Source organism: Peromyscus eremicus, chromosome 7 (assembly GCF_949786415.1).
Source record: "Peromyscus eremicus chromosome 7, PerEre_H2_v1, whole genome shotgun sequence".
Classification (NCBI taxonomy): Eukaryota; Metazoa; Chordata; class Mammalia; order Rodentia; family Cricetidae; genus Peromyscus; species Peromyscus eremicus.
The window spans coordinates 54,417,800-54,430,786 of record NC_081422.1 but is presented as its reverse complement, the minus strand read 5'-3'; the positions used below and the strand labels follow the sequence as shown (position 1 = coordinate 54,430,786).

The window sequence follows — 12,987 nt, the reverse complement described above, 5'->3', positions numbered from 1 at the left end:
GGGAGCATAGCTAGATCTTGGGTGAGGAGCTGAGGACAGAGACTCTGGTGAGAGCCTGGCATGAAGCTGTCACTGAAGCCATGAATGCCCGTCCTTCAGACCACCCATGGAAAGAATAGAAACATTACTAGAGTGACTTTTGGATGAATATGATGACATATTCCAAGCACAGACCTGGGCTATGATGCCCTGACTTGGCTGCTAAGTGTAGCTTCAGGCCTCGTCCATGAAGGGTCCTGCCGGGCTTCTGGGTCAGAGTGAGGACAGAGAGGACAGGTGAGAGGCTCATGGCCTCGGCGGATCACCCTGCAAAGCCCCTGAGCTGACTTTCCAAATCCCCAATAGTGCTTCCCTGTCACACTGAGGGTTAGCCCCACTTAGGAGGCCATGCTCCACCCGTCCGTCCCCTTAACTCCGTGATCCCTAAGAAGCTCCGTCTCTAATGCAGGACAGAACTGCCCACCCTGTGAGGCAAGGCCAAACTGAGGATGGTATTCCCCTCTCCCCAGACCAGCATGGGACTTCTGCCCCTCTTGGGCCTGGGGAGAGGATGGCAAAGGGCAGGCTGGCAGGGACAGGACAGGATGTTTACTGGGGTGCTGCCTCAGGCTTCTTAGTACCAAGCACCAAAACACATTCTGGGAAATATTTAACTTCATTTTCCCACCTCTACCGGAAGACAGGCATTTGGAGAAAACCGGGGTTCGCAGACGCTGTCTCTTGCTCGGGATGCATGGCCCATGACAGAGCAGGGGTCCGCATGGAGGTGGCTCTACCTTGCCCTCACCTCTCTTCCTGTGGCACCAGGAGGCACAGACTCCCACTCACTCTTCCTCCACAAAACCATTTCAGGTTTAAGCTGGGCAGGGGGACCTGGGTTTAGCGGGGATACCGCCTGCCTGGCACTGGAGTCCAGGCCAGGGGAGGAGGTGGAGGCCACCTGGGCACTCAGAGCCTGCTCTGGGCAGCTGTATCCCACCTCATCATGCCGTGGGAAAATGCCCACCAGCCTCTCCACTGCCCCTGGTCTACCCAACACCCTCCGCTGGACCTGATCACAGAGACATCTGGAGATGCTAACCTTCCAGTGGGCAGGTCCCCAAAGCACGGGGGCCCAAGCAGTCCTTTACTAGGATAGAAGGTAGGCTTCCCAGAACCCAAAGTGAGCAAGCCCCCAGGGGCAGGGGTCCACACAGGCACAGCGCTACATACACAGGCACACACACCTCAAATACATGGCGAATGTCACAAAAGCATTTAAAGTCCTCGGGGAGGCGGGATCTACAATGTGCCCCCTCATAAGATTTGTCACTGGGTAACAGTCTCAGCCAGGCCCCTTGGTCCCGTGCAGTGTGTGTAAGGGCGGCAACAGCGAAGGGTGGACAGGGATGCTGGCAGCCTGGGAGTCAGCCTGAAGACAGCAGGGCTGACCAGCTCCCAGGGGCACCTGGGTAATGCTGCAGGTGTGGCCAGTTGATCCCCTGTGGAGACAGTAAAGATTAAGAGGATCATACACTGTATCCAGAGCTGCGCTGGGAGAAGTCTGGACCCAGAGCCAAGGTGGTGAAAAAACTCCAGAAGGAAAAACTTGTAACTCACAAGGGAAAGGAAGCCGAGGAGAGACAGGCACGGACGGACAGACAGACAGACAGCAGTAGAGACAGAGACATAGCTGGGCCCAGCAGCTGCTTGCAGGCAGGTAACAGGTGGCCCTTGGGACCTGCCATACCCAATGAGCTCTACAATGGCTGCCTCGGCTGTGGCTGTGGCTGTCACAGCCTCCAAGAAGGAGTCTCCGAGCAGGTGGGGTCTCGGAGAGGATCCAACAGGTATGACTTTATTTTTTTTCTGGAGGTGAGATCTGGGCCCTTGAGGAAGAGAATACAAGCGGTAGGTTCAGGGGGCCATGAGAGGAGGAGCTTGAGCCAGGAGGTCCCAGCTCCCGGGCTGTGAGTGAGCGTGAAAAGGGCAGCGGACAACCCCAAAACCCCAGGAACTCAGAGGCCAGCAGAGCAGGACCTAACAGGGGAGCTGCTGAGGAAGGAAAGGTGCTCTTGAGACACCAAGAGATCCTTATGACCGTTTTCATGAGAGCCCGAAGCCGCCCACGGCGAGGGGCTGGGGCTGGGAACGTGGAGGCAGCGTGGTTGTCTTGCTGGAAACAGGCTACGAATGGAGTAGAGCTGGTAAGGGATGGGAGCTGGGACTGGGGTGCCACAGTGGGGAGACTGCTTTTCTGGGTGGGAGTGACATGTCTATGTCTAGATAGGGAAGGTGGGAGGGAACCTATGGACTTGGAAAAGGATGGGGGGGGGTGCGCGTGCGCGTGCGGGTGCGCGCTCGCAGCCATCTCAGTCCAGCCCTGCCTCCCCACGCAGGTGTGGGGCCCTCACTCCAGTGCCGAGTGTGTGGGGACAGCAGCAGCGGGAAGCACTATGGTATCTACGCCTGTAACGGCTGCAGCGGCTTCTTCAAGAGGAGTGTGAGGCGGAGGCTCATCTACAGGTGCCCTGGCACTGCCGGCCTGCCCCAGTGTGCCTCGCACGGGTGGAGGTTGTTCTGGGAGAGCCAACGCCCAAACCCAAGGCCTAGGGCCTGGGCATGACACTGGTCCCCCAGGAGCTCCCTGTCCTCTGCAGATGCCAGGTGGGGGCAGGAATGTGCCCAGTGGACAAGGCCCATCGCAACCAGTGCCAGGCCTGCCGACTGAAGAAGTGCTTACAAGCAGGCATGAACCAAGATGGTGAGTGGGGGGCACAGTGAGATGGGAAACGCAGATGAGCAGGTGGTATCACTGCCGAGGGTCGGGCAGGGGTGTCCTGAGTCTCCTCGCCTTCCAAGCTGTGCAGAATGAACGCCAACCCCGAAGCATGGCCCAGGTCCAGCTGGACGGCATGGAAGCAGGCAGTGATGCCCGACCTGAGCCCTTGGTGGCCTCCCCTGCCTTGGCAGGGCCCAGTCCCCGAGGCCCCACAGCTTCATCTGCAGCCAGAGCCATGGGCCACCACTTTATGGCCAGCCTCATCACCGCCGAAACCTGTGCTAAGCTGGAGCCCGAGGATGGTAAGTGGAAGAGAGTAGTGGGCATGGATCCTCTCATCCGACTTCCACAGAGCGGGCACTAAGACCACAACCTCCTCCCTTGACAGCTGAGGAGAACATTGACGTCACCAGCAATGACCCGGAGTTCCCTGCATCCCCCTGCAGTCTAGATGGCATCCATGAGACATCAGCTCGCCTACTCTTCATGGCTGTCAAATGGGCCAAAAACCTGCCTGTGTTTTCCAATCTGCCCTTCCGGGACCAGGTATACCACACAGCCTGCCTGCTGGAGCTGGACCAGGCACAGTTAGGATCATAGGTCTGTCAGCTTGGGGAAACATATACCCCTGGGCTGGTAAGGGATGGAGGCTTACATGGCTCAGATGGTGACCATGGGGTACTTGTGTCTCTGAGTTGGGGATGATCAGGGCAGTGGCAGTGGAAATAAATCTCTGGGGGAAGGTTGCTCACCAGAGATGCATAGAGCCTAGGATGCAGGGTAGGACTGTGGCTCTCTGGGTCCATTGTCTTTCCTTCTGCACACTGAGGCAGCAATCTGCATACTCTGAACAACAGAGTAGCTGACTCTGGGTGTCTTTAGAGCAAGGCTCCCCATGACCTCAGGCTTGAGTGTCACCCCAGCCTTTCCACATGTGGAAAAGTGCTCTGAGCAGGCAAAGATCTCACAATGATCCAGGAGAGAGCAAGGCTGTGTGTTTGGAGGGAACAGCTTGGAAGAGTCAACCAGTTCCTTGAACTCACTCAACATGACACTCTTGGAATCATCTGGAGACTGTCCAGCATTCCTGGACTCTGGGCTTATCCAGAATGGCCCAGCCACAGCTCTAGACAGAATCCACAAGGCATCTGGAAACATAGGGAGCTGAGCCAGAGCCTCTGTAGGCAGAGGTCAGGAGGAGGCTCTCAGCACCTGGGAGCAGCCCTTCTGTCCCTGGAGAAGGTAGCAGGCAGAGAGCACCAGGAACTGTGCCCCAGTGCTGACACTTGAACCCTCTCTGGTCACAGGTGATCTTGCTGGAAGAGGCGTGGAATGAGCTTTTCCTCCTGGGAGCCATACAGTGGTCTCTGCCCCTGGACAGCTGCCCACTGCTGGCCCCACCTGAGGCCTCCAGCGGCGGCAGCAGCTCTCAGAGCAGGCTGGTCTTGGCTAGTGCAGAGATGCGCTTTCTGCAGGAGACCATCGCCCGGTTCCGGGCGCTGGCGGTGGACCCCACAGAATTTGCCTGCATGAAGGCCCTGGTCCTCTTCAAACCCGGTACTAAGCCTCGGCCCAAGCCTTCCAGAGACATGGTTGAGAGTTTAAAAAAAAAAAAAAAAAAAGCGGGGGGTGGAGGTGGGGCCAGCGTGGGTTCTGGTGACATTTTTTTGCTGGGCCCCTCATAAACTCACCTGGGTGTAGATGGATAGTCCTCGTTCTCAGGAGGGGGAGCAGAGAAAAGAGTTGTGGCCTGATACTTTTTGGGGTTGTGGGATCAGGCAGGCTTCTGGAAGGGAGCTCACTGATACTATTTCTCCCCAGAGACACGAGGCCTGAAGGATCCTGAGCACGTGGAGGCTCTGCAGGACCAGTCCCAAGTGATGCTAAGCCAGCATAGCAAGGCTCACCACCCCAGCCAGCCTGTGAGGTGACAGTGTGACACACCTAACCATCCCCCTCCCCCCTTCCCTGCATCCTCCCACCCACCCCTCCCACACCTCTCTGGGCTTCCCTGCTTAGACGGGATAAGAGGGCTCAGTCAGTCGGCAGCATCTACCCAACACCTCCTGTGGACAGACACAGTGCCAGGTCCCAGGAGGGCACCAAAAGACAAAGCCTGCAGGGACAGATGCCCAGCACAGTAGCCACATGAAAGACAAGGGTCACCCAGGTCAGATATGGAGGATGGCTTATATCTGAAGGGGTAGCAAAGGTCAGGTTTTTTTAAAATTTTTTACATTTTAAAGGCAGAATTTCAGTTTGTATCCCACACTGGTCTCAGATTCAGAGTTTTCCTGCCTCTGCTTCCCAAGTGCTAGGGTTACAGGTGTGCCCTTCTATGCGCCCAGCCTTTGACAGGGACCTGTCTCCATAAGAGGATAGGGTCTAAAGAGAAGAAAAAATCTTATCTATGAAGGTAGAGAGAGGCCAGCAATATGCATTTTTAGACAAGAGTCTAGTACAAAAGGTTCAAGAGTCTTGCTGGTAGGAGGTGGGAAATTGAGCCAGTTAACCTGAGACCAGCCCGATTAGAGCTCGGAGTGCCCACTAAAGGCATATCTGATGAGAGAGGTGGGGGGCACACCTGAGACTCTGTGGGAGGAGGCTTCAAGCTCAGGACTGGATCTCATGCAGACCTGTGTGGCAGTGGGCACAAAAGACATAACAGCAACCGCCCTGTCTGGAAGATTCCATGGGGTCATGGCCTTGGGGAGGGACCAAAGGGGGCAGGAAACAGACCACAGTGTACAGCTCTGGGAGTTAGAAAGGGGCAGATTTAACCTCTGGATAAAGGCAAGGGATGAGCAAAGAGATGCGTTTTGGCGTAGAGGGCTTTCAAAACTTAAAAGGAAAGTTGAGAGTCTGGAAGGAACTTGCCAGGCTCAGGGGAAAGTATGGAAGGCATGCTGTAGAAATGTGCAGAAAAGCCAGGCATGAACGAACATGGATGGGGCCGGCGCAGGCTGAGTGGGGGTGGGAGATGCAGGAGGAGGGTCCCAACTTAGTCTAGAATTAGGAATTACATCAGCTGGCTTATACCACTCAGCCAGGCTTCTGTGGACTCTTCTAGACCGCATTATGTGCATTCTTTCTGAAGAACTGGTGACATCATCCTCAAGTTCCTCTCCAGTAGGCAAGGTCAGCACCGTGTGGGGCAGGAGCAGAGGAAGCATGGTGGTATGTCAGTGCTAAGGCCTGACATAGCATCACTGGCGTGGTCATCACAGACAGCCAGAAATCAGGGGTCTCCCTAGTCCCCTGCAAGACCAGCCCTCAGAGGCATCCTGGCCTGTTGATCATGTATCACAGTTCAAAAACACTGAGGAAGGTTTTCTATGTAGGGATAGGCGGGACTAACTCAAGTGCCTGCCAAGCAAACATGAGGACCTGACTTGGATTCCCAGCACTCACATAAAAGCCAGGCATGGTGACGTGTATCTGTCACCTCAGCACTGAACTGGGTAGAGATAGGTGGATCCATGGAGCTCACTGGCCAGCCAGCCTAGCTGAACTGATGAGTTCCAGGTTCAGTTGAGAAACCATGTCTCAAAACATAGGGAGGAAGGGCTAGAGAGATGGCTCAGTAGATAAGAACACGTGCTGTAGAAGCAAGCATGAGGACGTGGGTTCAAATCCCCAGCACCGTGTGAAAAAAGCTGACAATGCTGGGTAAGGCAGGCTAAATGAATAAAAACCAATGTCCGGCGGCAGACACAAGCAGATCCCAGGAGCTCTCTATGCAGCCAGCCTAAATAACAAGGTTTTGTTTCAGAAAGAAAACTTGTCTCAAGGGAAGAAAGCAGGGATGTACAGGATGCCCGGTGTTGTCTTCTGACCTCTGTCAGTATATACACACCAACACACACATATGGACACGTGTGTGTGCGTGTATACTCACATGTGTATGCACAAACACACGAAATGAAGATAGAGCGGGTAAGGATTGAAGGGATGACTTCTGGTCTCCGCACACGCAGACTCCCTGGATCCCTTTTGTCCTTTATTGCCCTGGGCAGAACTGGGTGTCACTGCAGGGTCTCCAGACTCTGGGTCAATGTATTTCAGCACAACCTACATAGAGACACCGAAACAAAGTCCCACTAACTAAAACACACCCTTGCTCTGTATGCTCTGCTCTGATATACTGCTTTAAGATGAAGTTCCACATAGTCCAAGCTAGCCCTGGACTCACCATGCCTCTGGGGGTAGCTTAAACTCCTGATCTTCCTGCCTCTTCTGTCAGAGCACTAGGGTGATGGCAGGTATGTGGAACCATACATGGTCTATGTGCTGCTGGGATGGAGCCCAGCGCCTCGTGCCTGCTAAACAAGAGCTCTACCAAGGCCGGGTGGCAGTGCGCACACCTTTAATCCCAGCACTGGGGAGGCAGAGACAGGCAGGTCTCTGTGAGTTTGAGGCCAGCCTGGTCTACAGAGTGAGTTCCAGGACAGCCAGGACTACATAGAGAAACCCTGTCTAGAAAGAAAGAAAAAAACAAACAAACAACAAAACCAACTCTATCTAGTGAGTTATATCCTCAGTTTCTATTTTGTTGTTTATTTTCTATTTTATTTTTGAAAGTCCATTTGTGAGGCGTTACCTACCATTATCTACCAGGTGGGCCATACCTGCAGTTTGCAATAACTCTCCACTAGACTTCACAGTTACTCCTTCCCTCTCCCTAGACCAGTAAGACAGGAGAGGAGAAGGTAGACCTGGAGGGGTGGGGGGGTGGAAGGTAGGGTAGGGGTGGTGACTGCTCACATGCTGCTCACAAGAGAAAGGAGGCTTTTAGGAAGGCAAAGCCACTCAGGAGCTCAGAGGGGGAATGGCAGGGCTTCTCAAGCTCCCCAGGTGCAGTCAAACCAGCAGCTGCCTTGGGGAGCTCAGCCTCTGGGTGGTGGGCGCTGGCCCCAGCAGGACGACTTCTCCCCAGGGACGTACGTTCTGGTTCTGGTTTTTTGTTTGTTTGTTTGGTTTGTTTTGTTTTTCTTTTTTCTTTTCCCACCAGGACCCCTGCTTTAGCAAATGGTTCTTACTTGAATCTAGGATGGATTTTTTTTTTCTGGGTGTATCTCAGCCAACCAAAATCTCCCTTGACTTCAGAATGTTTTCAGTAGTAGTTATTATCATAGGTGTTTCAGAGACAGGAATTCATATTCTTCTATGTAAAACTAATATAACTTACAGTGTTCATCTGATCAATGAACATATAAACAGGATTGCTATGAGGAATGTCTCACAGGCTGGGAGATGGCCACGCGCACAAGCTGGAGACAGGACTGGAGCTCAGATCCCCTGAACCGGCACAAAGCTGGCAGGCATGCATCTGCTTGCAATCCCAGCCCCTGGGAGGCTGACATGGAGTCCCTGGGCCGAGTTAGCTAGTTGGATTAGCCAGAATTGGTTGGCTTCCAGTTCAGCAAGGGACCCTACCCCGGAAATAAAGTGGAGTGAGCCAGGAAGACACTTGACCTTTAAACTTTCATAAGTACGCGCACACACAAAAGCACTCAACACGGTGAACATGTATTCACACACACACACACACACACACACACACACACACACACACACCCCAATGGATGTGCAAAGAAATAACTTCTCATTTTATAATCTTGACATGTAATGAACAATATATTATGGAGTCCCTGTTTTCATCATGCTCCCACCCAAGCGGAAGGTGGAAGTGAGTCCTCTAAGATAGGGGCCTTTCCCTATGCAGGCCCTGGGCACCTCTCACCCCTCCCTCCCCTCCCTGACAGCCTTGCTCAGCAGCTAGTGCTAAGCCTGACAGCATCCTTCCTCCTGTTCAGGTTTGGGAAATTGCTCCTCCTGCTCCCGTCCTTGAGGTTCCTCACCGCTGAGCGCATTGAGCTCCTCTTCTTCCGAAAGACCATAGGGAACACTCCAATGGAGAAGCTCCTTTGTGATATGTTCAAAAACTAGTGGGCGTGTCCAGTGTTTCCAGGCACCCAGGCAACACTCTTTTGGAGTTAAGTCTTTTCTGCCTTTCTCATCCAGCAATTCCACGTGCAGGTTTTTGTACCTGGCAGAAATTTCTCCCAAAATACTTTATTGGAATATTCATAGCGGTCTTATTAACACCCCTAGCTCTGTTTGGACAGTAGAATGCATGGATGGGTTGTGTTATAGTCATAGGAAAAACACCTGGGGGCGGGGCGGGGATGAACAGCGGGTCCACATGACAACATGGAGACTTTTTGTAGGCTACAAGGTGAACAAAAGCCAGGCATGAGTAACTTTTATACAGGGTTCAAGACCAGGGAGGGGGAAGGGGAGGGGAAGGAAGGAAGATGGGAAAGAAGAAATAAAAGGAAATGAGAAAAGAAAAAATGTAGAAGAGGCTGGTAGTGGTAGAAGTCACCTCTGGGTGGGGGGTGGGGAGAGGGGAATAGACTCCTGCACCAGGAATGCCCTTGGTTTTGATCTGGATGATAAACTGATGGTCATTAAAACTCACTGTGCACTTACAATTCATGCACTTTGCTGTATTCTGTTTGACCCCGGTTAAAATAAAACCAGAAAACTGCATCCCAGGCTTTCTATTGAGGACGGGGAAGAAATGAGGACAAGCTTTAGGAATGCAATCTAGTGGTTTCTAGCAAGGCAGAGGGAATGGAGAAGGACAAGGCCTGTCAGAGCTACATGCTCCAGAGTGTGTGTGTGTGTGTGTGTGTGTGTGTGTGTGTGTGTGTGTATGTGTGTATGTGTATAGAACCCTTCATTATCACTCCTTAATCCCTCATGGAAAGACCTGGCTCAGACAAACCCTCTTTTACAAAGACAGACCCAAACAAGTTAATGAGACCTGGTAAATAATTATAAAAGTTAGCCGGGCGGTGGTGGCGCACGCCTTTAATCCCAGCACTCGGGAGGCAGAGCCAGGCGGATCTCTGTGAGTTCGAGGCCAGCCTGGGCTACCAAGTGAGTTCCAGGAAAAGGCGCAAAGCTACACAGAGAAACCGTCTCGAAAAAACAAAATAAAACAAAACAAAATAAAACAAAACAAAAAAAAAAGTTAACATCAGCTGGCTGTGGTCCAGCCAAGAGTACTTGCTTAAAATGGATGGAGCCCTGGGTTCAGTTCCCAGCACTACCCAGACACACAGGGTTTACACATGCCAGGCCATGTGTACAACAGGCAGTGAGCTGGGCACCCAGGCTGGGTTGTCTGATCCTCACGTAACTCCAAGGAGGGCCAACTGTCACAGTTTCTAAATAAACAAAGGCTTCGTGGACGCCCACGTTGTTGTACCGCTAATCACCGGCTGCTTAATTCTGATGTGGCCTCCTCAGTTCTGCCTTCCACTCTGGAATCAGCTAGAGCATTCTGTTGCATTTCCTGTCTTCAGAGGAGAAATGTAAGGGGCTGGAAGAAAAACAATATGTGAGAAGGCCGGCAGAAGCCTAGGGGTTCCCTGGCCTTTGGCCTACATTTGAATCTCACAGCTGCAAAGACCAACCCTCTGCTCAGGAACAGGGGGGCTGGGCAAAAAAGGTGGGCGGGGCCAAGAGGAAAGAGTTTGACAAATACCGTCTGGTGGAAGACCTTCACACCACAGCAGGCCAACTACTTGAGATTCGTCCTCTAAAAGCATCAGCCTAGGGCCGGCAGGATGGCTCAGTGGGGAAATGACAATTGTCACCAAGCCTGATCTCAGTTTGAACTCCGGTGGAGGGAGAAAACCAACGATTTCCACATGCTCACTGTGTGCCACCCCTCATCCCCAAATAAATGAAAAGTTAAAGGCGTCAGTCTGGCCTGTTAGTGGGTTTTCTGACGTCTGTGTTGCTGCTGCTGCGCGGTCCGATGTCACATCAGGCCAGAACAAAGATGCCTGATGAGAACACATGGTCGACATGGGCCACCCCTGGCCGGCCCACTCAGCTTACAAGCTGGTGTTTGAGAACAGTGAGCGTGCAAAGGTGGCCTGCTGAAGTTCTCTGGCAAAGAACTCTGGGGTTTTCTAGGAGGAAGTCTTGGAGAATTCAAGGAGATGTTTAAGCCGAGTCATCTGCCCTCAGCTTGGTCTCAAAGCCAGCCACTCTGAGGGCTTCCCCTTGTGTCAGAAACACCAGAAAAGGCGGGTTTCCCTTTGGATCTTAAAGGTCTCACAGAGGTGTGGAAGGCGTGAGCCTATGGCCCTGTTGGGAGCCCTGCAACCTTTAGGGGGCGGGTCCTACGTGGAAGGGAGGTGGGCGGCATCCCAGGACCCAGGCTCCTCCTCTAACACTTTGTCCCTCCGAACACCTGACCAGCTGCCTCTTCCTCTACCAAGTGAAAGCAACGGAGATAATCGACCATGGATGAAACTGTGAGCCAAAATCTTTCTTTTTTCAAAAAAGAGTTGTTTTAAAGTGTGTGTGCGTCGCTGGCTGGTGCGGGTGCCTGTAGAGCCCAGGGGTTTTAGATCCTCGGGAGCTGGAATTCCAGGCAGTTGTGAGCTGCCCAAAGTGGGTGCTAGGAACTGAACTCCCTATTTCCTCACACTTAGGCACCGCCGATGAGCACACGCGGGTGGTAATGACTTTTCTTTTGGGTCCTTTCTGGGAGACATTTGGTTTGGTTTTTTGCGTCAATACCAGAAGCGTGCAAAGCACCACAGAAGTTTCCTTGGTTTCCTCGTATCTCTCTTTTCTTGGGAAACTGCATTTTTCGGGTTCATACGATGCTTCTCCTCCATTCCCAAGCCAGGTGTTTCAAGCATGAAGGGCTGGGAAAGACTTCAAAAAGACCAGAAAGACCAAAATTGGTCACTAGAACCAGAGAGTGGAAGCCAGGCCCGCGCCGTGCTGTCTGCCTGCCCTCGGTGGGAGTCTTTGGACTTTGGCACTGGACTGCAAGCTCAGTCCGGGGTGGGGACCTTTGTTGTATCACTGTTCTGCTGCTAACACTAGGATGCTGGGGCGGGCGACCCGAGTTTGCTTAAGAAATAGCCACAGGGGCCTGAAGCCAGTCTTTGAGTTCCGGATGCCCACAGATTCAACAGGTACCACTGTGCCAAACGGACTTTATGGTAGTCCCTGGTTCAAAGAGACCGGACTGCCGACCAGCCTAGGGAAAGAATCGTTAAAAGGAGAAGGCCCCACCTGTGATCTGCCTGGGCCTCCTCACGCCTTTCTGCTCTCCGGGCCTTGGAATCAGAAAGGGTTTTTGTGGACTCAGTCATCTCAGGGACAAGTCTTAAAAATATGATTTTTTGGTTTTATTTGACCAATTACAGACATTTTAAGAAACAACATTCACTTTTCTTATTCTAATGTAGAAACAGGAAAAGCCAACTCAGAATTTTAAAGGTTGAATGTATTTGGCATCATAGGGAAATTTACTAATTTTTTTTTTCCATTTCACCTTGAACCTGACTTGATCCCAGTCAGGCTTATCATTCAGGATCTAAGTACCTACCTAGTCCAAGGCACCCAACCCAGGAAATCCTTCTCCTGGGAAGCTGACACCCATTGAGTGATGATCTTAATGCCAGCACCTAGTGAGAAGTGGAGAAAGGGGCCGAGGACAACCCTAGAGCTACTGTCCTTAACAGGGGGAATGGAGTTAGTAGTTAATAGAGGACACGTGGGAGGACAATAAATGTCCTGAGAGGAAAATGGACACCCCCAGCCCCGTGTCTTACAGTGGAGCAGCAGAAACGACAACTCAGGATTGAATTGTTTCCCTTGTGATGTGCTACTCTGCCTTTTGGGGAAACCAAAACCTCTTAGTCACCTCCGTGCGTTGTAAGATGGCCATTTGATGGGGAAATGCTAACTTTGCATTAAATGGGCACTCACTGTTGGCATAGTTAGCATCGGTGGCTGTCAATTTCTCACAAACCAGTCACTTGGGAAGAAGGAACCTCCGCCGAGGAGTTGCCGCCATTAGATTTGCCTGTGCGCGCGCCGCGCGCGCAGCGCGCGCGCGCGCGCATCTGTGTGGACATTTTCCTGATTGCTAATTGCTGTATGAGGGCCAGCCCATGGTGTGTGGTGCGATCGGTGGCAGGTGGACCTGGGCTGGAGAAGAAACTGAGCAAGCTAGTAAGCAAGGCCCTCCATGATTCTGCCGCAAATGCCTGTCTTGAGTCCCTGCCTCGGTGATAGCCTGCAACCTGTAAGCGGAAGCAGCCCCCTTCCTGGTGGTGCTTTTGGCCAGAGCAACAGAAACCAAACTTCGTAACAGTTATCACCACTGTACTTCCTATCTT

At 52.5% G+C, this 12,987-nt stretch overlaps 1 protein-coding gene across 1 annotated transcript; it reads left to right on the top strand.

Annotated features, from left to right (window-relative positions):
* Positions 1–1,732: 1,732 nt before the first annotated feature.
* On the top strand, positions 1,733–9,015 carry Nr2e3 (nuclear receptor subfamily 2 group E member 3). The gene is made up of 8 exons (XM_059266941.1): positions 1,733–1,829; positions 2,379–2,505; positions 2,640–2,743; positions 2,842–3,063; positions 3,150–3,307; positions 4,069–4,318; positions 4,583–4,688; positions 8,578–9,015. Exons 1-8 carry the CDS (start codon positions 1,733–1,735, stop codon positions 8,708–8,710), a joined length of 1,197 nt encoding a protein of 398 aa, XP_059122924.1. The 3' UTR covers positions 8,711–9,015.
* The last annotated feature ends 3,972 nt before the right edge of the window (positions 9,016–12,987 follow it).

Bases quoted from the DNA above. Each gene is read 5' to 3' on its own strand.
- Nr2e3 (XM_059266941.1), top strand. From the start codon at position 1,733: ATGAGCTCTACAATGGCTGCCTCGGCTGTGGCTGTGGCTGTCACAGCC. The intron at 3,064-3,149 runs GTAAGTGGAAGA...CTCCCTTGACAG, and splicing joins TAAGCTGGAGCCCGAGGATG to CTGAGGAGAACATTGACGTC. The intron at 4,689-8,577 runs GTGACAGTGTGA...CCTCCTGTTCAG, and splicing joins CACCCCAGCCAGCCTGTGAG to GTTTGGGAAATTGCTCCTCC.